At 42.6% G+C, this 24,640-nt stretch overlaps 1 protein-coding gene across 2 annotated transcripts in view; it reads left to right on the top strand.

Annotated features, from left to right (window-relative positions):
* MARCHF6 (membrane associated ring-CH-type finger 6) overlaps positions 1 to 24,640 on the top strand; it is a 50,481-nt gene that overhangs the window by 12,930 nt on the left and 12,911 nt on the right. Inside the window, exons 6-20 of one of the 2 annotated variants that reach the window (XM_044442871.1) lie at positions 3,193 to 3,361; positions 6,412 to 6,604; positions 7,052 to 7,113; positions 10,379 to 10,411; positions 11,285 to 11,336; positions 12,061 to 12,119; positions 13,015 to 13,095; positions 14,202 to 14,270; positions 14,369 to 14,443; positions 15,255 to 15,389; positions 17,010 to 17,129; positions 18,881 to 18,981; positions 19,583 to 19,720; positions 21,596 to 21,803; positions 23,404 to 23,473. In XM_044442871.1, coding sequence (XP_044298806.1) covers positions 3,193 to 3,361; positions 6,412 to 6,604; positions 7,052 to 7,113; positions 10,379 to 10,411; positions 11,285 to 11,336; positions 12,061 to 12,119; positions 13,015 to 13,095; positions 14,202 to 14,270; positions 14,369 to 14,443; positions 15,255 to 15,389; positions 17,010 to 17,129; positions 18,881 to 18,981; positions 19,583 to 19,720; positions 21,596 to 21,803; positions 23,404 to 23,473 — 1,565 coding nt within the window. The remainder of the gene's footprint in view (positions 1 to 3,192; positions 3,362 to 6,411; positions 6,605 to 7,051; positions 7,114 to 10,378; positions 10,412 to 11,284; positions 11,337 to 12,060; positions 12,120 to 13,014; positions 13,096 to 14,201; positions 14,271 to 14,368; positions 14,444 to 15,254; positions 15,390 to 17,009; positions 17,130 to 18,880; positions 18,982 to 19,582; positions 19,721 to 21,595; positions 21,804 to 23,403; positions 23,474 to 24,640) is intronic. The other variant, XM_044442872.1, reaches the window with a different exon arrangement.

Raw genomic sequence — 24,640 nt, 5'->3', positions numbered from 1 at the left:
TCAGACTAAATTATTGGGTAATTAAAGTCCCCACGAAGCTTTTTCTTTTGTGGACTCCATGCATCACACATATGGGCTGTCCAAGTGCCTGGACCATCACTTTGGGAGGCTTCTGTAGCCAAAGAATTTTTGGTGGGGACCCTGCCTCAGCATCCAGTGCTCATGTCCTTAGCAGGTTCTTGCTTGTTCCCTCAGTCTCTCTTCAACCATAATTTTGCTTGCCTTGTGAAGACCTTCTCTTCTTCTTTACAAACATTATTAGATGAGGTTCTCCTCTGTTGTTGTTTTGATTGCACGACAATCAATTCTGCCACATTTATACAATGGCAATTGGTTTGCATATATAGACTGCAAGGACTCATATTTCCACACTGTGATACATACATCATGACAGCCAGAATTTCTGCAGGTTGAGTCTGGGGCATGATTCATACAAGAGAAGGGTTCTGACCTTTGGGGTTAATTGTGGCGCTGCAAGTTTTCATGAAATGCATGGCTACCTTGAAATGCATCCACCTTGAAACTGAGCCCATTCCCACAACAAGCATTCAGTATACCTGTGTGGTACTGGAAGTCCTTGGCAGTTATAGGTGACCTATAACTACATGTGCAATGGTACCTCGGTTCACGAACTTAATTCGTTCCACGATTCTGGTCGTGAACTGTATTGGTCACGAACCGAATCAAATTTCCCTATAACGTTCAGTGTAATAAGGTTAATCCGTTTGTTTTAACCACAAAAATATGAGCTGGAGTTGCGGGCCAAGCCGTGGCCGCCTCGCTGAGCCCTGGAGCAGCCGGGTCGAGGTGGAGCAGGAGTGGGGCCACGGCTCCCGTGCCTCCGCCACGGCCTTCTCAGGGCAAGCCACTGCTGTCGTCAAGCAGCCGCCATGCTTCTTCCCCCTGCGGCAGGGAGAGGTGGGAGGCGTCCCGCTCGGCTGGCCACAGCCCCGTCCCTCGCCTCCCCTCGCCTCGGCCCACGGAAAGCAGCCATTACCTCCCTCCTCGCGGCCCTCTTCCGGCTGGGGGAGCTGCCCTGCATCCACTTCTCCAGCCTCCTGCTCCCGCTCCCCCTCTCCCTCCTAGATAGGATATATCAAGAAAGCCACGGGAAGTGCTGTGGGGAAGCGTTTGTCACCCGATGCAGAGTTTTGCCGAACTGTCTTAATTGTTCGCAAACAGAAGTGTTTGTGAACCGAGGTGCCACTGTATGAATAATGCATCAGTAAGTTCTGGTGAAGTGCACCTCCCTTGCAATCAAGTGCAGACAATACTTAGCATAGCAAAGAGGCTATACAAAGGCCATCAGACCACTTCTTTCACAGGCTTCTAGGCCTGATGATGTCAACAGGTCATTACCTTGTGCAGGTGCAACAGACTGGCTCATTGGAGTGCCAGAGATCCTTGCGGTATAGAATGTGTTTGGGAGCTTTGGTACCAAATTGTTGGGACGGCAGATCCAGATTGTCACAGGCAACACCTCTGTGGTTGCGTACTTGAACAAGCAAGGTGGAACAAGGTTATCCAGGTTCACCTGTCTTGTCTGGAAGGTGTTCACATTGTCCGTTGCATAGCAAATCGAGTTTATTGCAGTACTGTTGCTGCCAAAGACAACAAGCCAGTGGCGTCGCAAGCATCGTGGCAGCTACACCCAATATTCTATGACTCATCTTCTCTCACTGGAGCGCTCCCAGTGGGATCTTTTTGTGCCTGCAGAGACCTTGCTGTGCAGTGCCTTTTGCAGCCAAGCTGGCACGGGACCGAACTCTCTGGGGCTGTGCTCCTCCTTTCATGGACAGAATGGATGCACGTGTGTGATGCGCATGGACCATGAAGAAAGACGGGTTGCCTGCCTGTAACTGCGGTCTTTCCAGCGATCAGCCTTGCATTCATGCAGCCCACCCACCATGGTGGCGATGTCAATGCTACTCTCCATGCCAAGTGTTTGGTGGCGCATCAATGGCAGTGTGAAACGAGTTTCCTCCCCCTTCTGAGGCCACAGTGGATGATCTCAGGAAACTGGGACTAGGTGGTAATCTGCACACAACATGTGTTTTGTGATGTTGGGGGACCTCCCTGCCAAACATTCCTCTCCAATTAAACTTGCTGAAGGCAGGCTGTGTGTGGGGATAAAGCCCATATGTGTGAATGCACAGCTGCCCACCCAAACGAATTGCAGGGAACCAGCCTGCCCTTTTCTGGTTTGGGGTGTTCACAAAGTATTTGTATTATCAGTCCTTTGAAATATTTTATGTTTATGCTAAACATATTGATTGGAAATGCATCTGATTGATTTAAATGGAGTTAAGTGGTGCTTGCTTCTAGAGAAGTCTAGGAATTTTGAATATCTGCTTGGTATATTATTTGTCTTGTTAACAGTGAAATAGATGTATGTAGAATTCCAGCCCAGTGGCAGTGCAGAAGAAATGTTCTGCTCTTGGCAAACAGAGCTATTCAGTTCCATCCTATTTGAACCCATTATGTAACCTTTATCTCTTGTGCTTGTAAAACATATAATTCTGTACATTCATCTATTCTTAATTGTGTTTTAATTATTTTTTTATGTTCCAGTGGTTGTAAGCCACTTTGAGAGTCCGTGGCAGAAAGCGGACTATCAGTTTTTAATTTCATATAAGTAGCATATGGGGCTCAGATCCCAATACTCATAATCTAAAAATAAAATAAGACGTAATATGAAAATTATTGTAAAACCATGAAATGTTATTAGAGATTACTGTTTACGGTACAGGCATACAAATACACAGGGAAGGTATTAGTGGTCTGATTATCATTTTTAATTCCTCTGGTGACTCACAGACCTTAAATACTTTGCTCAGTGCACCTTTTCTTTAAACTCAGAACCTCCAAGAGATTCCAATAATTTTTAGAATTAGAATGGTTCACCTTTCTTTATTTCAACTGGTGCATCAATGTGATAAAGGTCCAATTAATAGCACTGGATGGGTGAATGAAGACACAGCAGGGGAACGTGATAACAATTAGGTTTATGCACCAGGAGAGCATCTTGTAATGAGCGCAATAGATGAACAGATTTACCCTGAAATGGCCAACGGCTTCAGTGCGATTTTCTATATGAAGAGGACAAAGGAGATTGGCCTCCTTGTGGGCTTTACCTAAGGCTGCATTTCTGATCACTGTTGTAAATAATCTGTGGATTGTCTCCTTAAACAGAGAGAATTTACTGGCAGACTGTTTGCAAGGTTGTTTTGTGGTGACATGCACACTGTGTGCATTCATCAGCCTTGTATGGTTACGTGAACAAATTGTCCATGGAGGAGCACCACAGTGGCTGGAACAAAATCAGCAGCAAGCTATTAATGGCATTGGGCAACAGAATGAGGTAATACATCCTTCAGTTTATCATTTGTGATGTTCAGCTTGGATTCTTGCTGTGTTGCACATCAGGTTTTTCTCTTGACCCCCCCCCATATGCTCCAAACATCTGGAACTGTCAGTAAAACTTGTTTGATTGATATATATATATATAGGCTATTTCAGGAGGCATTCTTCTGGCAAAAACATCATGGACGTGGTTTGAGTTTGACCAGAGGTTGTCCATTTGAATCAGCTACTTTTTTGCTGGTTTCCATTATCAAGTGTCTCGTGTGGTTTCATTCAGAGAGCCAGTACAGTGTAGTGGTTGGGGTTTGGACTGGGACCTCTGGGAGCCAAATTGTAGTCCTCACTTGACCACAAAGTTCACTGGGAGGCTTTGGCCCAGTCATTGTCAAGTTTTGCCATGGCAGCTTATTTTCCCTTGCTGTGCATGCCAGTTGTCAGCTGCCCAATTACCCTGACTGGGAATGGGTTGTCGTGGCATCCAAACCTGGGAAGAGTGGGTGGGTGGTTTACAGATCACCCTGACACCCGTGGCTTGTGCAGGTTAAGTGGCTCATGATCAGCATGTGCAAGGAGGGAAAATAAGCCACTATGGTTACCCTGCATGATGACCTATGTTCACAGAGAGACAGGGAGCGTAATCCTGCTGATACTCCTGGATTTCTCGGTGGCTACTGATGCCATTGACCATGATCCCCTTCTGAGATGTCTGAACTGGGAGTGGAGGGTACTGCATTGCGCTGGTTCTGCTCCTGCTTGGACGGCCAGTTCCATAATGTGATGCTTGGCGAATATTGCTCAGTCCTGTGGATTAATCAGTGTGGAATTCTGTAGAGATTGGTTTTGTTCGCCATGCTATTCAGCGTCTACATGAAACTGCTGAGTGGGATCATCCAGAGTTTTGGAATGTGTTGCTATTGTTATGCTAATGATGCACTGCTCTGCTTTTCCTTTTCATTGCTATCAAGTGAGGCTGCGGATGTGCTAAATCAGTCCCTGGCTGTGACAATGGGCTAGATGAGTGCTAACAAACTGAAGCTCCATCCAGACAAGACTGAGTTCCTGTCTCAGTACTACTTACTGGATGGAGGTTGCATGGAGTACACTCATAGTTTGGAGACCCTTCTTCAGCAATCCTTGTCACCTGAGGCCCAGATGACCTTGGTGGCATGTAGTACCTTCTATAGGCTTTGGTTGGTAGCCCAGCTATCTGGATAGAGAAATCCTGGCTTCAGTAATCCATGCTCTGGTAATCTCCAGGTTAGATTACTGCAATGTAGTCTACGTGGGTCTGCCCTTGAAATCGGTTCAGAAGCTGCAGCTTGTGTAAAATGTTGCAGCCAGAGTATAACTGGGGCCAGAAGGTCTGGAGTTAGAATAATGGTTCTAGTCTCTTTTCATTGGCTGTCAGTATACCAGTTTTAACTTACACAGCTTGTGACTGCAGCTCCTGTCGGCATGCCTCTTCCGACGTCAGTCTGTCTGGACCCTGTGCTCAGTACTGAGGCCTTCCTCAGAGTACCCTTCCAAAGGTGACTGGATTGTCGGCAACAAGGGAAAGGGCCTTCTTACTGGCGGCCCATTGACTGGGGCCCGTATGGCAGCAATGCTGCAATCGTTTTGGTGCCAGGTTAAAACCATCTTCTATGCCAAGGCTTTTAACGGCATGTGGGGGACATTTATGACAGCATTTTTTCCTCTTAGCTAGGATAGTTTATCAAATATGTTTTAATTGTTTGAATGGTTTTAAACTGTTCCAGATTTTGTATTGAGTTTTCTACTGTTTTATTGTGGTTTTTATTTTATACTATATCTTATTGTTTTCTGTTGTTAACCACATAACTTGGCTTTTGAGCAGTTTATAAAATAAATACATCAAAATAATGATAATAGTCCTTCTGTGATCATGCAGATCCACCCACTGTTACTCAGCATAACAACCCAAGAAGAGAAGCCATGATTTGTTGTTGAATTGTGAACTCTGGGTTGTCTACACTTAAAGTTAAACCATAATGTGGAACAAACAATTCATAACCCACTATTCAACAGCAACCCTCACTGAAGCCATACTTGGGATTGTTATGTGCGAACCAAATCTTAGAGTGAAAAAAAATTCAGCACAGGAATTCCCTTTGTTTACTGGAATTGAACAGAACTCTTGAATATATAAATCCAGTCCTGGTTATCCCAAACTTCTTGATTGCAGTGATATAATTCAGAGCAAGATGGGAGAGATTTTGTTGTTGCTAACGGTTGCTGTCAGTAATCCTGCTAAAATATTGCAGATCATCCGAGATCTCTCTACTCTTAGTTTAATGTTATAGGAGTAAGTTTCATCACATGTTTCCTTCCATGCAGTGCAGCTGTGAGGAGTCTGTGGCAGCTTTTCTTTCCATTTTAGATTAATTACATCTTGTTCTGACATCCAAACCTAGAAAAAATTGAGGTTGATCTTAATTAAGGTTTGATAAAACAAGCCACCTTCAAAACATGGTTCATAAAACTGTCTTATTTCAAGTAATCATTGTTTGGATTAACCAATATTTAGTGTTTGGTCATCAAAGGAAGCTACACTTAATCTAAAATGGAAGCAAACTCTTTTCAGCTTAGGTTGCAGCTTATTCACAGTGTAGGTTACCATGACATGTGAAATTTCCCAGTGCGTTGTCAGAAGAATCTTCCTCTGAGAGAATTCATGTTGTAAGATCCTCTCTTTTCTCTTCTGGATTCTTGGCATCCATGCAGGCAAAGTGGAGATGGATAAGAAGGATGCCATAATTTGAGGCACGGTAGAGCCCTAAAGCCATGTTAATTGTATAAAATATTTCACATGATTTTCATGCGCATTGATCCTTGTGAGAACTGTTATTCTTGTATGTGTTAAACTATTTGTATGTTTTTGTGTAACCTGTAATAAGAAGAGAAGACATTTCCTTAATATTCAAAAGGACTATACTAGCTGAAAGGCGTCACTGATAATTTATAATGTTGTAGACACCAAAATATAACAGAACGCTTTAATTCAGCTGTGTTGGCTGTTTCTCTGTGCAGGTTCAAGGTGCAGGAAATGGTGGAGCTGAAAATGCTGCACTTGACCAGCCTGTGGACCAGCCTGCTGAGAATGCAGTTGTAGGTGAAAATCCAGAAATCCAGGAAGAACAGGCAGATGAGGAAGAGGAAGACAATGAAGATGAAGAAGATGTCGTGGTAGAAGATGCAGCAGATGCAAACAATGGCGCACAGGGTAATTAGTTACTTTTTAATGACTATATTCATGTCATATTCTAGAACACTAGGTTTGTATTTTGGACTCTCTGATTTTACGCCTTACTTCATGGAAGCAGCTCACTTTCATAAGCAATATTAAATTTGACGCTTGTCAGTAAAACCAAAGCTTTAGGTGGCTTAAAGGTTTATGCAAACGTACAATGAAAGAAATGGACTCTAATAAGAGTAATGTAGTAGGAAGAAAGAAGCTTCATGCTTTCAGAGTGGTTGGTTAAATGTAACCTTTTTTCTAGGACAAGCAGTGTTCCTGGTATCTGTCTGTCTGAACAGTGAAGCCATGAGTTTTTATTTCTAGAACAACTGGGCATCTTAAAATGGCTACAAGATACCTGTGTACTGTTGGTATTCTCTTAGAGATTTGCATCTCACAATTTTGTAAATTATAATGTAATTATTTACTTAGATGACATGAACTGGAATGCTTTGGAATGGGATCGAGCAGCAGAAGAGCTTACCTGGGAGAGGGTAAGTAAAGCCCGTATATTTCAGGGGTCATTGTTTTTTCTCTTACTCTTGCAGACCAAGCAGTTGAGGATGGTCTTCTGTACTCTGATGTCATAGATGATTGTTTCAGCCTTCTTTTCATGTTAGCTAAACTACATGTTACATCAAGAACGCTTAAAATGGTAGCCCAATCCCCTCTTTTCAGTAGGAAAAAGCCCTCTGGGGAGTAGGAGATTGGGATTGGTGGAAATAAGGTATTTGTAAGGACAAATGCACAGTGTGAAAAGGGAGAAATCTAGAGCAGGTTCAGGTACCCTTTTCTCTCTTGCAGTTTCCTTGATATCTATTACATTCCCCCGAAGCAGCTTTTCCTACTTAAAAAGTCATCCCTCTGTTACTTACTGCATTTTTATGTAACTCTTTGTTTAGCCACCTCTGTAACACTGTTTTGTGCTTCAAGTCTGTATACGGCTCTCATGCTCTGTATATGGAAATGTTGGCTAAAGAGTCTGATGTGATATTACCCTATTCAGACCTGAAAATTGGGATTGCATGCTATGCATCCTATAATGGGTAACTAAGTGGGTTGTAGAAACCCAGACTGCATACTTCAGGGGCACTGTTTGTTGGTAACAAGGCAGCCTGACAATCCATGGCTTGTTCTAGGGGCTGTTGTACCCACGATGTGTTCTTGTGTTTTACAAACCCAAGCAGCCAGCCCCATCTTGTGTACAGGGAAGACGGCAGAAAACCTTTTGCCATTCCTGCTGAGCTTACCTGGGCCACCGCTACTCCATCAATGCTCTGCAGTTTCTTTCGGTTATTTGCAAATGTGCAGCTGTGCTCTTTCGGGTGGCTGAAATGAAAAGGCCTCTTCGTTTAGTGTCCTGGTGCCTGCTGTCAAAAGCACGGGAGGTACAGCCATGGAGGTTGATTAAGCAAGCCTGCAGTTGATTAAGCAAGCCTGCAAAAGGAAAGCTAAGCTGTGAGGGATCTTTACTTGCAAAAGGAGATGGCAAGTAGATCACCCCCTTCTTGGCAAGATCCTTTAGTTTTCTTGGTTGAACCTGTCTGTCCTCAGTATCTACCACCCTTTTCACCAGTAGGTGTTTGGGAAGCCGGAGAAGTGTGAGTCTGCCCATTCATGGGAACACAACATTCTGACAGCTCTCGAAGCTTGGGCTTCCTTTAAAATGGGATTTTCAATAGGGCTGATCAAGCACCCATGAAATCTGTCAAAGGGAAAGGGAAAAATGAAGGTGTACAGAAAAGGCAGTGCTTGGCTTTTCATACTCTTTGCTTTATTCCCCTTCCACCGTAGCAAAGGGAAAGTCTTGGGCAGGAGACCCGTGGCAAATTTCAACATGCTGTCTTCCATACCTGAGTACTGCAGCGATGTTAACAGAGTGATATTTGGTGATTGTGTTTGAAGAATGGAAATCTAAATGCACATTGTGGAGCCTTTCAAAAGTATCCCCTCCTCCATAGGCTTAAGAAGTAGAAACTTACAAAAGGAGGAAACATTGAGGTTTCAGTGATGTTATTGCTTTGCCAGAATAAATTTATCTTGGGTAACTAGGCAACTGTATTCTTTCATTACCACTTAATAAATTTTCCTCAAAGCGTATTGCAACTCTGGAGAATGTAGAAAAATCACGGGCAGGGTTGCCTGCATTGTTTTGAAAAGAGGTGTTTTTCCGATGAATGATGATTTCATTTTAAATCTGTGTTCATAAAAATGTTGCTGAGTACCTATAAAACCTACCCCTGACCTTCAACTAATTCAGACCCAGTCTCTTTACCTGCTTCCACCTTGTTTGTTTACACAGAAATGTGTATTCTGTTGCTACTTTTATTTAAAGAGCATTTACTCTTGTATTACAGAAAACATAGAAGTAATTTGGTCCTTAATTTTTTAAAAAACCTCCTCCTGAAATTTGCTGTCTATCTGGAGGCTCGGCCAACAAACTGCTAAGCATTTGGTGGCTGCATGGAGATGCTCGGATGGCAGCATGCATCACGCTGGTGGATCTCAAAGGATGAAGCTTGTTTGGCATTAGGGAAACCGATTTGTCTGTTCATCCTGTCTTATCACTCCCACTGTCAAGTCTGGCGAAGAGAGCCTGCCTGATCTTGACCGCGCTGCCTGGGTACCAGGAGGAAGAAGACTTGCTTAAAGGGATAGGAACTTCTGGCTGTTGCCAGACCCTGTTGCCGGGGCCATGCCAGAAAAGGAGAAAGCAATGAGCAACTTTAGAACACCCCCAGCATCCCACTAACCCTTATAATTTCTAATAAGTCCTTGAAGTTCTCCACAATATGTGGAGAGCAAGCTGGCGGCTTGTTGGGAGATTCTTTTCTCTGAGCGAGGGGGGGATCATTCAGTTTTGATGCCAGGAAGCACTTCCTGATGGTTAGGACCCCTGAGGTGTGGAATGGGCTTCCACATGAGGTGGTTGAGGCCCCGTCGGTGAGGGCGTTCAAAGATAGGCTAGACATGCACATGGTGGGCATATCATGAGTGGAGCTGGCTGGAGCCAGGGGTCAGACTAGATGACCCAGAAGACCCCTTCTGACTTACTCTGTTTCTATGTTTCTGTGTTAATGGATGAATTTTGCTGAACCATCACCTTTGGTGTGGCATTGTCCACATCTAGAAAATTTAGTCTAGATGTTTCTGAGTATACAGCTGCTTCTGGACAATGGCCTTCACTCTCTTTTCAGGACTGGAAAGGATTATTAATGGAGTGTGATATGTAATTCTGTGGAAAGAAGGATATGGTTTGGATCCAAAGGTGCCTTGTGGCACTTGTGCTAAAGTGAGATGTTCTCCCCTGAATTCCGCCCAATCTTCCCATGTGCCAGAGCCTCTGTGTCTGATCTCATGCTCTTGTGCTGTTCACCCTGGCTGTCAAGAACAGCTGTGGGAGAGGAGCAGCGGGAGAAGGCAGGCAAGCCTGCTCTGCCTGAGAGAACTCAGCTTGTGCTTTCTGAATCCTGTTTATTTATTTAAATTGTTTAAAGGCTGCCCATTAGCATCCTATCTGGTGTATTGTTAAAATGGCAGGAAGTAGCGGTTGCTTGAGGCTTAAACAGTTGAACCCTGTGTGGGAAAACAGTAAAAACAACTGAAACACTGACAACTGCTCTAAACATTCCTTGGTTGTTTTTATCTGCATGCTTTGTTGCTTTATCTGCAACTGTTGTCCTCATCTTGTTTTGTTTGAACCTTCTGTGGAGGCATGTTATTTTGCAGTCCTTAACCAATATTATCTCTTGTTTCCAGATGCTCGGATTGGATGGATCTCTAGTTTTTTTAGTAAGTGAATTTGGATTGTATTAAAATAATTGTTTGTAATTGAAATATGTCTTATGCGACCTCTTTGTCTTTTTTGCTTTAAGGAATAGTATCCAAGTATTTTAACCCTGGAAATGTTTGGCATATTTTCTCAGTATGACCTAGTTTACACTTCATGGTGGCATTTGGCAGCAAATTGTGGGTTGTTAAGTTCCTCATTTGCAGGGACATTCTCTGCCTGCTAGCTGCCTCCAGCTTTCAGGAACAGTCTATGCATGGGATGCCAGCCAGCTGTCCACAAACAGGTTATGAGTGCTCCTACCCATGTTCCCCAGCAACTGCTGTAGATAGGCATACTGCCCCTGCTACTGGAGGTAACGTGTAGCCACCATGACTAGTTGCCATTGGTAGCCTTCTGCATGAGTTAACCCGTGATTTCTTCTTAGGTGAAGTTAGCGTTGTTTAACCCACAAAACAATCCAGTGTGCCTGGGTTCAGATGTCAGGTTGTTTTGAGTACTGAGAGTGGTTTCCACCTGTTGCTTGTCCCTAATTAACTATGATGTGCCTCTGACTGCTGGTGAGACAAGCGAAGAGCCCTGATACCAGCTGCATGGCTTGCAGACTTCTGTGTAGGCATTTCCCCCTTACATTGAACTTGTGTGACATCTTAAACTAGCCGTTTCCTGGTTAGGAAGAGTGCTGGTGAGAAACTGCAGCCCTCTTGTAATGGAAGCTGATTGTTAGGGGTTTGATTGGTTTTTTGAGAAAAGCCCATGTTTAATTGAGTTCATAGTAGGGAAAAATAAGACAGACATAAATAAGAACAGAAGATAAAGAATTCCAAGTTTTTACCTAATGCGTTTCTGTTTCTCATTTATTTTCCCCCTTCCAGGAACATGTATTCTGGGTAGTGTCATTAAACACACTATTCATACTTGTATTTGGTAAGTGACTATATTTTCAATTATTTTGAGATAATTGCTGCACATGTGGGTCCAGATCAGAGGAGGGCTAGATGACTCTTAAGTGTAGTTTCTCTTATCAAGGAAAGAGCATCTGATTTTCTTTTCATGTAGTTGCCACTATTCATTTGCTCATTTACAGAAACTGAACTTTCCCATGACTTGCAGAGCCTACTTTGAATGTCTACAGATCCCACCTACCCACTTCAGTTTGGTACTCTGGACATGCGTATGCTGTAGCTTTACGCTGATGTCCATCCCCCCTCCCACCCACCCTGCCTGACTTTTGTAGCATCTTGTCTGATAAAGAGATCAGGTGTTCTTGAACAGCCCAAACATGTTTTGTTACCTTTGGTTCACTTAATAAAGACATTACATTAATACAATTCTGGAAATTGTTAAAGATCATCATGGCTATTTTTAATAGAAACATGATTGAGGGAAAGAAAGGGCTTTCGAAGCCCTCTTCCTGGCTGTGTAGGGAAGGGAGGGGAGGGGAGGGGAGCGCCTGGGCTGGAGGCTCCCGGTGGGTCATTCCTGCCCTTGACTGTTGCGCAGGAGTGATTTGCAACACGGCCAGGGTCTGTGTATCTGGCTCAACTGCGTAAACACGCAAATAATGCTGTCCCTTCAGTAGCTGAAGTGGGCCACGTACTAGAGCTGCCAGAATTAGCCATTTCAATTACTTTTTTTTTCTTTTTCCTAGCATTTTGTCCCTACCACATCGGTCACTTCTCTATTGTTGGACTGGGTTTTGAAGAATTTGTAAGTATATGCATTTTGTGAGTTCAGAATGAAAACGGGAAAACATTTTTAGTAACAGCTAAACGGGTTTTAGTTTCCATGGATTAACTTCCCTGCTTGCAAATCAGTGTTCCCTGAAAGGAACAGGCAAGCCAAAATGCGTGGATCCTTGTCAGAGCATATGGAAACCTTCAGGCTTAAATCATACCTTTTCATCTTTGTTTAATTGTGGACATTTCTGGTTTTACTCCTCTCAGCTCAGTCAGCTCATTGCACAGTCCTTTTTTAATGATGACCAGAATGGGGGCTGCAGTGGTCAGGCAGAAGGAGACCATTTGACATGTTTATCATTGCAAGCCTCCTCCTCTGCTGGCAGTGAGGGGAGTTTTACCCCACCAGCTCCAGCCTGGCATACCTGATCGGGACCAGATCTGGGGGGCTTTTGGGGGGTCCATGGGCTTTTGGATGCAACAGATCCAACTCCCACTTGCAAAACTTAATCCTTGCTGCTGCCTGTAGTGGTTTTCCACACCACACCCTCTGCCTCTGCCGGTGATGCTCCTAAGCCGATGCAGGGGCAGCTCCACCAAGGAACTCCCTGCAGGGATGAGGATTGCAGTGTGTGAATGTTGGGACTGCCCTACCCTTCTGTCGATACCTGCTTACATTTGCTGATGAGTCCTCTGGGTGGTCTTTGACAAATAATGAAAGACACTTTGCAAATAGCAACACAGTCAAAAGTGGTATTAAGAGGCACTCAGTCTATTTAGCAGTGAAGTAAAAACATAGCAGAGGATTGCAGTATTGATTTATGCAGTGCCGTCGATGCACAAGGGATCTTCACAGGCAGCAAGGACAGATGTGTGGCGCGAGGGGTGAGTGAGGGGAGTGTGTGTAATGTTTCCTTCCTTTTCAGGTTCAAGCTTCCCACTTTGAAGGCCTGATTACAACGATAGTTGGCTACATGCTGCTGGCAGTCTCATTAATTGTTTGTCATGTATCCTTTCAAAAGTACCTACTTGATGAGGTGTTCAGCATTTGATTGATGGATGGTCACTGCACGTGCAGTGTGCTAAGATTTAACAGGAATGTCCTTCCTTTCCCCCGTGTGGAGATAGTGCAGACTCTCCATGGGGAATCTTTGATATGCCCTTCAGACTTTGGAACAAGGCTGCCTGTTGAAGCAGAACTTCCTTCCATCCTTCCCTGGTTTTGCTTTAAATTGCATTTGTTACAAAGGCCCCAGTGTTAAACACCATTAATAATAGCAGTGTGCATTCTTAAGAAAGCGTTCACACCAGTTTCAAATCCAGTTTTCAAATATCGGTTGAGAAGGATTGCTTGTTAGCTTCAAGCATGGTTAAGGTTGGTGTTGTAATCATAAAGGTTGGAAGGAAATCGGCTGCAAGGGAGAGGAAGGTCTGAATGGAAGTCCTGTGGCCCTTTCCTGATTTCTTAATGGTAGTGAGGAAATTTCCCGGCATTGTAAGTGCATATTTATAGGAGTGCCTGTTAAACTGTGCTTAACTCTGTTGTATCACTGGAAAATTGGAAATTGGCTTCCTGCGGAGGAGAAACAATGCTCTAATGCTGCAATTTTGTGCACACTTTATTCAACTCAATGGGGTTTAGTTTCAAGTAAACATTTATGTGATAAGGCCACAAGTCTACACTTGCATCCCAGTTAATTTAATTAACAGAACCAATTTGTGGGTCAGATATTGGAATGTATCCTGCTGTGTTTTAAAAAGCCCTTTCTCCTCACCTGTCCTTCTAATATCTTTTTGTGCTCGGCTCTCACTTAGTTTGCAGCAAATGCCTGCATTGACAAGTAGATTTGAATCACCTTTTATCATGATTCAGAGCTCAAGTTAATGTAGTTTTCCCAGATATGCAGAGAATTTAAAAATCCCCAAATTTCCTGTAACCTTTAAAAAGCTTCACAAGGGCAAATTCATGGCTCCAGTGTTAGACCATTGCTCTCCTGTCAACTGGTTTCCTGCTTAAGAATTTCCCCTTGGTCAGGATGCTTTCCTAGCAACTTTTACCATTTCCCACATAACAGCATTTCACTATTTGTATTTCCTTGACCATATTATGCAGGGCTTGGCTGCACTTGTAAAATTTCAGAGATCACGTCGCTTGCTTGGAGTGTGCTATATAGTTGTCAAGGTACATTAGTCTTTAAATGCAGATAAAATTATTAAAATAAACGTTAAAATAGTCGCTCTGGATTCTTAAAAACCCCCTTGCTTTTTTTCCCTCTGCAGGTATCGTTGTTAGTAGTGGTAGAAATCGGTGTTTTCCCTCTCATCTGTGGCTGGTGGCTGGACATATGCTCTCTGGTTGGTATTTATTGGGAGGCAGCTGTTTTATATGAAATTATAAAACAGGGTGGACAACATGTGGCTTTTAGACTGCATACAGCCCTCCTGCCCCATGGTGATGCTGCAATCTTTGGTGGTGCTGAATCGTAGCAGCTGCAAAACCAATCGTGATTTTGCAAGGAAAGAAGTCACCATGCTAAATTGCCTTTGGGGGGGGGGGGAGGGAGCAACATATTGGTGGCAATTGGACCATTGTGCATGGTGCAGTCCCCAGGTGTTGCTCACGTGCTTCTAAAGGAATGATCAAGCAAGAGTTGCTTATGCAGTTTATATCTGTAAAGGGGAAATAACAGCGCAACCTTGTGCACAAGTGTGGGTTGTCAGGGAAAAATGTAAGGCTGGCTGGGGAATGCTGGGAGTTGTAGGACTTCTCTGTGGCTATCTGTGCATCAGATGGCACTCCAAGGCCTATAAAACCCTTTAAAGTTATCGCTGACTTGATTTGCTGAAAAACTGGCTCTCTGTAAGCACTTGAAGATGGAAGATTCTTAATGTCCTTGTTGTACTAAAGGCAATTCATTTTAAGATCTGGAATCTTGTGCTGAAAGGGATGGTTTTACATCAGTTCTCCATGAAATAAATAATTTCACAGGTTCCTGGATATTTTTATTACATAGGAACTTATGGTGGGGGTCTGTATTTTCTTTTCACGTTCATTGTTTTCTGAGTGTCAGAAAACTGATATCATAATATAACTGATACAAGCTGATATAATTTCAGTAGCTGCAAAATGGAAAAACCTCTGTTTCTGCTGCTGCCTTTTTCATAGGAAATGTTTGATGCTACTTTGAAGGACAGAGAGCTGAGCTTTCAGTCTGCCCCTGGCACTACAATGTTCCTACACTGGCTTGTAGGAATGGTGTATGTCTTCTACTTTGCATCCTTCATACTCCTGCTGAGGGAGGTAAGCACTGACTGTGTTACGAAAATACACTGGAAGATTTTGAAGGATTAGCATTTTTTCGTTTAATTTTTTTTGTCTTGCATGAATCTGCTCACCTTTGGGCATCTCTTAATTTTATCTGAAAATTAATTTTTAGGCATCAGCTCTTCCATTTCAGCAAGTAATAGTTAGGGATGGGGCTAAACACTGAATTTTAAGGTGTGCTGGCATTAAATATACATGTTTATTATACTGTAGTTGTACCAGAGACATAAACTAATAATCTGCTGCCATGCTAGAGCGAAAGATTTGATTGATCCATCAACACAGTCAATTACTAAAATAAAGTCTTGCAGCATGTTTAGCCTTATGTAGGCCCGGGCCATGACTTTCAGGGCTGTGATGCAGCAACTTTTACTAAGGAGGCCGGCGTGTGGTCGTTCCTGGAAGGATGACTCTGTTCTCTCTGCATGTATGCCTTTCCGGGAAGTTCAGGATGCTAACAAGAGTTTGATTATTGTATTTCTGTACTGCCCTGTGGCCAAAACTCTGAAGTTACAAATAAAAGCCAAAGCGTGTGCAGCAACTCTGCTTTGAGTGATGTGATCTGCTATGCAGATTTATTTAGAGAATTTTTACCCCGCTCTTCAAACAAAATAGTTTCCAGAGCAGCTTACATAAGCTGAATGTTTAAAGTCCTTTCCTAAGAGTTTCCAATCTAAAAAGAAATGACACAGAAGGAAAGGGGGGGTGAGGAGAGAACACTTGGGACCCACTTTTAAAAGATGCGCCGTAGTTCTTACCATGACTGGCTGAAGTGGAAGCAGTTTAGGGGCGGCAGTGGTGGCAAACGGTTTGTTTCTCAGGAGAGCCAATGTATTCTCTGGCTGCATTCCCAAAATCCCTGCTGTCCAATTTCTGCGGTGTGTTGACTTCGACCCGAAGTTGCCTTTCTGATAATCACATGGTTCCCACAGCAGGGCAGTTTCCTTGCCGCCTGCTTCATCCTCCTGGCCTCCTCTTGCATCCCAGCAGGTCCTGTGTGCAAAATCCCCGTCCTTTCTCTCTTCCTGCCTAGGTGGGAGTGGGAAAGAGGGCTCAGCACCCAGTGCACTCCCAGTCTCCCCACTGATGTGAGCAGCTGTGATGAGAGCTACACGTACCCTGCGCAAGGGTCTGCGCCACTCCATCCTGCTCTCAGATACTACTCACCTTCCAGCATATGGTTCCCTGTAGAGATTATGCCTCCCTGTGGGACATAAGTCTGCTCTTCCTTTTGCACTTCTGTTTCCCCCCTCCACACACACTCCCCTGTTTGCAGTACATGGTTTCAGACTCCATATATTGATCCTCTTCTTACCCCAGTCATTTAACTTGAGTCAGGATGGAAAAATAGCTTCCTTGATTCAGCAGGCAGTCCAGTGGGCCCCTTTGCACGGAATGGATAGAGCAGTATCATGTTCTTCACCACTGCAGCCAAATATCTCGGGCCAGCCCTGCCAATAGGCCATATTGAAAACCAACAGGCCGGCTTTTGGGTTTCCAAAATAATGTTGAAAGATTGGGAAATTATTTGCAGGATGTTTAATCTTTCTTTCCCCTGTTTACACTTTCCTTTCAAGAGTTAATTTTCCTTTTCAGGTCCTAAGGCCTGGAGTCCTTTGGTTTCTGAGGAATCTAAATGATCCAGACTTTAATCCAGTTCAAGAAATGATTCACTTGCCTATTTATAGACATCTCAGGAGATTTATTTTATCAGTGGTAAAGACATATTTCCAGTTTCTTTTTTAAATAATAATATGCCTATTACAACAAATGGCTATATATTCAGATTCTCTTGATGTAAATGTTTGTTTCTCTTTATATAGCTTTGCACAGCAATTCACCATGTGCAGTAACAAACTACAACTACTCCCAAGGTTTAGATGAATGGTATCTAAACTAAACTTGTTGGCATGCATGCATAGGTATTGGGCCTGTTGCATATGAAGTATTCATGTGGAGTTCAAACCAGAGGTTTATTTTAAAAAATCTTTTAATTACAAATCAGTTTTTCTGTCATTTAGGAGTGAGTGTGTGGGGTTTAAAAAAATTAGGGAAAAGATCATATCCTATAGTTACTTGGATTACTGGCAAACAGAGCTAATGCAGAATAAATAATTTAATTAAAACTTTACTTTCTAAGCAGATGTGGTTCAAGATAATTAGCTCCTTGAGGTGTCAAATATCCAAACGGTGTTCCCAAATTGACATCCAGCTCCTCCAGTCACATAGCTCTTAGTTTAGCAGAAGGGGTTAAGCATATGGAAATGAGGGAAGTGGGATGGAAGGAAAGGTAGCAAGGGGGGATTAAGAGAACTGGTGAGGAATGAGAAGATGCGCCAGTAATAGAATGAAACATGCAGGTTCTGTTTTTGGGTCAAGCTGCTTCAGTAGTGAAGAAAAACTTGTTGTGTGGTTACGTGTGGTGGATTTTTTGTGCTGGATGCACAAGCTTTGCTACTGGAGCATACACGTCACAAATGATTTCTGTTCCCCCTGCAGGGAAACTTAACAGAAGTCTGTTTTAATTGGTATGTGCAGGATGTCCGTCACTAGTTACTGTTTTTAATAATATATGCAGTATTACTGATATAGTGCTTTGGTTTCACTTACTTGCCTGAAGGTTTAAAATGTGACTGCTTCGGTTTTGTCACCTGCCCAAATTTAGAATTTAGATATTCCAAGCAGAAGTCATTATTCAGCCTGTTATTCTTGCTTCATTTTCAAATGTTGTGCTGAAAGAATAAGACATGGGCCTTCTGTGACATAAATATTCCATAAGGTTAGATTGGATTTCTCTTGCATAATCCACACCTGGAGATACATACCTGTGCTCCACATTACATTTGGTGACTTTCTTTTCTCTTACATATTTTGTTAGTAGTCTTACTACATGACAGGTAGGCAACTTGGAGCTTCCCAGATGTTTTAGCCTTCTAGCCACACAATCCCTCACCAATGGCGGTACTGGCTGGAGTTGTAGACCCAAATTTTTGGAAGACCACAAGTTTCCCTCTGCCCTGCACTATGACCAAGAAAGTTAGAATTCCCTGCATCAACTTTTTTGATCATGTGAACTCCAAAATGTGCTTTCGGTATCAGAGTTCCTACGACTAAACCCTGTTTTGCCAGCTCACAAATTTTTACTTTTTGGCAAATAGGCCATTTGGTTCCTAATGAGCGCTAACTGTATTTTGCCAACTGAATCAAGAAAACGATGGCTAGGGCTTGTCCCCTCAAGAGGTCTGTAGTGGTTTGTGGACGCTGATTGGAGGATCTGCTGACCAGATTTTTCTCATCTGGGTCTCATGGCAAACCGATTATCGGGAAACTGAAATGGGAGAAGGAAGCTTGTGGCTTGTTCGTGATCCTCCAAAGCATAGAATGAACTGTGTTAGCATGTGACTGAATCTTAACCTTAACTTTTATGCAAGACAGGTATTAGAAGACATCTTCTTTTGTTCTTCCAGATTGTCTTTGGGTCAATTGTCTTGCTCATGCTTTGGCTTCCTATACGAATTATTAAATACCTGCTGCCATATTTTCTTCCATATAATGTAATGCTTTATAGGTAAGCTAATTTACTTTCCAAAATATTTTTCTGTCTTCTGTAGACTGCAAACCTTTTGACTACAAGTGTATTTTAAATGCTCACTTGAAATGAACTGCTGGATATGTAGTTATGAACTGCCATTATATTGTGGCCTTGTTTAGATCTTTTGTGAAACTGGAATGGCGGTACAATAATAAACTTTGGGTGCATGAGCTCACCTTCCCTTGCTGCTTCTTCCATGGAGGATACTGGAAGCTTTTGCTTCTGGTTTGCATTAAGCATGGTTACAGTTATAGCCAAACCAAAACCATAGTTAACCTTAGCTGTGATTTACAGAAACAAATGAGCTTTAGACTATGGTTTAGCTTGTTTCCTTAAACCATAGGTAAGATTCCCACAGTTTCAGGCTTGGTGGTAATTAGAAAGCACATTTTTTCTGATGGTGGTGGTGGTGGTAGATTTCAGTTTTCAACTAGCTGTAACATTTCTCCCGTTTTCTCAGTCACAATTACATAGTTATTACAGTATACATAAAATCCAGCTATGGCGCTTAATAATGCCCTCCTCAGGTATCTTGTGCGGTGGTGCTTTACCTGTGTGTCTGCTTTTATTCCTACAGTGATGCACCTGTGAGTGAACTTTCCCTGGAGCTACTTTTGCTTCAGGTAGTCTTGCCAGCTTTGCTTGAACAAGGGCACACGAGACAGTGGCTGAAAGGTCTCGTACGAGCCTGGACTGTTACTGCTGGGTACTTGCTGTAAGTCTAATGAACGAGTACTCTTCTAAGCTTTTGTCCAACTAAGCTTTTTTCTCCATTTCTGGATCTAAATGGAGTTGTTAGATATTGGCAATTAAATGTTTATAGCAGAGTTAGGAGCTTTTAAATGATCCTATATGTTAAAAGGAGTAGTATTTGTAAAGTTAAACAGTGCAGGTACAACAAATGTGCAGCTTCTTCACTGTTACTAGTATTTCATCTGTTTTATGATTGTGCAAGAGTGGAATTGTTTCAGTTAAAAAATGAGTAGTTATGTTTGAGTCATTCTGTACTCTTTACTTCTGAAGCCCCAAACAGCTTTGACCTAGTACAGCTTAGTTGCCTTTCATGCTACTGTACCCAACTCTTGATATTTTTTGCAACAGACTGTCTTCTAGATGGATTACCTGTGGGGAGTGCCTCGGTTCACAGTTTTTAAAAATAGTGGTTCCTAATTATATCTTGCGTCCAAAAAACCCTTGCACCTGAGGCAGTATCCCTTCGTTTTGGCAGGTGGAAGCAGTGTATAAGCCATGGGTCTTCAAGCTACAGCCCGCGGGACGGATCCGGCCTGCCATGCCCATTTATCCAGCCTGCGCCGCCTCACCACGCGGGTGGGAGGTGGTGGCTTGCTCGTTTTGGACGCGTTGGGAGATCTCTGAGGGAGCGAGTCGCCCCCGTTTCCCCCCCTCCCCACACGCACGCACTCGCCACTGCCTCGCCGCACGGGCAGGGAGGTGGTAGCTTGCTTGCTTGGAGATCTCCGGGTGAGCAAGCCGCTGCCGCGCGCCAGCCCACACACCCAACCCCCCCCTCACCAGCCCATGCCGGTCACCACCGTCTTTCAGCTGGCCTCCCTATTGGAAAAGTTTGAGGACCCCTGATATAAGCCTTTTAAAAAGTGCATTATAAATACACATTAATTGGTTGCCAATTAATGCAGCAAAGTAGAAATGGCTATATAGCACCAGGAAATTTAGCGCTCCAAAATGCAGCAAGTATACAAGCCCCTTACTATCTGCATCTACATTTTCCTTAAGTTTTATTAACAACAAAAAAGCAAGATTTCTAAGTCTTTCTTTATTCTTTGCAAGGCTGAGTATGTAATTCTCGTGGAGGAGAGATTAGGCATTAATTTAGGCTACTGAAAGTTAACCAAAATAGAAAGAAGTAAATGTAATTAAGTAACGCATAAAGATGCCTTTTCTTTAGATTAAATGATAAATAAGTATGCTTCTATTCTGAACCTGCTATGGAAATTAATGGCATCTAAATCTGCAAACAAAACTAGTTTTAATAACCTTATTCTAAGATTGGTGACAGTGCTTATGACTATATAATTTATATATAATAATATATATAATAATAACATGTGATGCTGGAGTTGCAAGCTGATAAACCAGTGTAGATATTTAGGCTCTGCATCTTGACTTCTTTAAATGGGACCAAGTTGATGATGATTTTTAAAAATCGTCTTTGAGGATTTCAGCTTGGCTAGGAAAATACCATGAAAACAGAATGATCATCATGATCGTGTCTGTGGGTTGCTTGACTGAGTAATATTCCTTGTCGCATGTGAGTTTCCTCTCTGTTCCAGAAGTTGGATTATCTGGTTAGGGTTATTGTGAGGAACTGGTGGGAATGCAAAATTTTATTATTATAATATTATTATTACGTATTATCATATTGATAATATGTAATAATAATATGATTACGTATTATCATATTGTAACAGTCAGTATGCCATTGATAATTACAAATGGCATTGCTTATTATTGCCTTTATTATCCTTGTGCTTGTTTATGCGTTAAGCAATACGATAGAGGCATTTAGAGTAGTCAGATGTGGTAAACAGTTTCTTAAACGTTGTTACAGCGACCTGCATTCGTACTTGCTGGGAGACCAGGAGGAGAATGAAAACAATGCAAACCAACACGTCAACCCTAATAACCAGCCTGCGCGCAATAATAATGCCATTCCAGTTGTAGGAGAAGGTCTTCACGCAGCTCACCAAGCCATACTGCAGCAAGGGGGACCTGTCGGTTTTCAGCCTTATCGTAGACCTTTAAAATTTCCACTCAGGGTAGGTTGTTTCAAATACTGTAATCAAATGTTTTAGATACCTTAATCATAATATTCAGCGGCTTTAGCTGCTGCTGCTCAGGTTCTTCCCTACGTAGTATAATCCATTAGCGTCTTGTTCATTAATTCTCTGCTTTAGAGGGCAGTATTTTGTGAATGCTTAACATTCTCCTTCCATTTCTCCCTCTGGGCACAATATAAGATAGGCGATGATAAAAAGGGTTTATGTTTTGAAGCTCATTCCTGTTCGCTCATCGTGGGGGCTGCTTCAGAGGAAATATATTATGGAAATAGATGCATATATTTTATGCATTGTGCCACCAAATAGCCAATGTTCTCTTTGTCATCCCACCTCCTGGCACCGGAACACACATGGGTGGTCCATAACACCTGTCCTTCCATCTGGTCAAGTTATGCCTGTGAAAACTTCTACCTCATTCCAATGAATAAGCACTCAAGCCAGAGCATCCTAGCAACTGGGGGGGCATGTCCAAATTCTGTTTTAATCCTGCAGCAATTGATAGCATTTTGATAGTCTTCAAAGTCAATCCATCACGCAGACTTAGCCTGTGTGCGTTAGAGAAGAAAACTAGCTTGATTCTTTAACAATGACAATAGATTTTTGAGTGTAAGAACAGAGTGCTTGTACAGCAGTAGCAAAGTTGTAGGATAAAAAATCCCCATGCCTTTTAAAGGGTGGGCATTTCAAGTAACTGGAAACATTGATCATACCTGCTTGAACCCTAGAGCCTATTATGTGGTCATTAAATATTTGCAGTGACTTCAGTGGCTACCGTCCACCCATGGCTGCAGTTCTGTAGATCAGGAGCAGGCAACCTGGCATCCTTCATGTGTTTTGGATTATAACTCTGATGATCCCTGCTTGTTGGTCCCGTGTCTGGGGCTGATGGGAGTTTCAAAGGCCTGGTGGGTACCAGGTTTCCTACCTTTGATATATATGCACTTAACTGGGACATCACCCTGCCAACAAAAGGGCATATAGTCAAGGCTGTGGTTTTCCCAGGTGCAAGGTATGGCTGTGAAAGCTGGACCATAAGGAAGGCTGAGCGTCAAAGGATTGAGGCCTTTGAACTGTGGTGCTGGAGGAGACTCCTGTGAGTCCCTTGGACCGCAAGGTGATCAAACCGGTCAGTCCTAGAGAAGATCAACCCTGACTGCTCTTTCGAAGGCCAGATCCTGAAGATGAAACTCAAATACTTTGGCCACCTAATGAGAAGGAGGGACTCCTTGGAGAAGAGCCTAATGCTGGATACAATAGATGGCAAAAGAAGAAGGGGACGGCAGAGAATGAGGTGGCTGGATGGAGTCACTGAGGCAGTTGCTGTGAGCTTAGGTGGACTCCGGGGGATGGTGGAGGACAGGAAGGCCTGGAGGACTGTTGTCCAGGGGGTTGCGATGGGTTGGACACGACTTCGTGACTAACAACAACAACTGGGATCTGTTTTCAAGTAGACATCCCTAGAATTGTGCTTTAATAGAAACAAAGCAGTTGCATATATGGTTTTTAGGTGTTATCTTTTAATGCTTTTTCTCTATAAATATATTATTAAATTCCCCTTTTTGGTTTCTGTGCATTTCAGATATTTCTGTTGATCATTTTCATGTGTATAACACTGCTGATTGCAAGTCTCATCTGCCTTACATTACCAGGTATGTATTTCACGACAGCAGCCTGTTTTTTATTAAAATACTGTATTTTAATTTTAAATGTCTTAATCAACAAACACTGGGGAGACATGATGCAAAAAATCAGCATATATTCTATTGGTTTTGATGTCTCTTCATTGATCAGTGTCTAAATCAATTTTATTTTAGTAAAAATTAAAATAATATCTACTTTGGCATCCTGCACATCTTCTGAACTTTGTATGTTATGACGTACATCTTACTAAAATGCCTTCGTAATGCCCTGACATGTTTAGCAGCTGTTTTAAAGGCAAAATCTGAATTATTATTGGACCAGTAAGTTATTTAAAGCTGCAATCCTTTGCATACCTGACTTCAGACTAATAGACCTATTTAAGTTACTGGGGCATAAACTTCCAAGTAAACATTGTGTAGAAGTGAGATGCAGGAATTGTGGACTGAATAGAAGTGAATCATGGAATCTCATACATCTCAACAACATTCATGAGAATATACTGTTTTATCCATCCTTTGCCTCTGCTTTAAACTAACTAAAATAGTATAATCATTTTACTCTGAATTTACCTGTTGACATTTTCTGCCCATAAACGAGAGTATTCTGAACCTGTATGTTATAGCTCTTATATAATAAGATGAAACTTGCTTATTTGTTTGTTTGTTTATTTGTTTGTTTATATGCCGCCCCATTCACAAAAGCCCGAGGCTGCTTTTGCGAATGGGGCGGCTTCCAATACAAATAGCTATGCAAATACGTTAAAAATCTGGAGACATCCCGGCATAAATATAAAACAAATAAATGAACAGTTAAAGTAATGTTTAAATAAAAAGGTCTTGGCCTGGTGCCGAAAAACAAATAACATCGGTGCCAGGCGGACCTCTCTGGGGAGTGCATTCCATAGGTGGGGCGCCACCGCAGAGAAAGCTCTCCTCTGGGTACTCACCCTCCTAATATCTTTCACGGAGGGTTCCCGAAGAAGGGCCTCTGCTGCCGATCTGAAGGAGCAGGAGGGCAGATATGGACGCAAGTGCTCCTTTAGATAACCAGGTCCCAAGCTTCTATCCTTCATGTTAATTCTTATTTTATATTAATTTTAATATTATCTTTAAGTGGTTGGGAAGTACAATTCCCATAAAAAGGTTGCACTAGTAACCTCTCTCATATTCCTTTGG

This window comes from Varanus komodoensis, unplaced genomic scaffold, assembly GCF_004798865.1.
Source record: "Varanus komodoensis strain SLA01 unplaced genomic scaffold, ASM479886v1 scaffold40, whole genome shotgun sequence".
NCBI lineage: Eukaryota > Metazoa > Chordata > Lepidosauria > Squamata > Varanidae > Varanus > Varanus komodoensis.
This window is presented reverse-complemented; position numbering and strand designations above follow the sequence as displayed.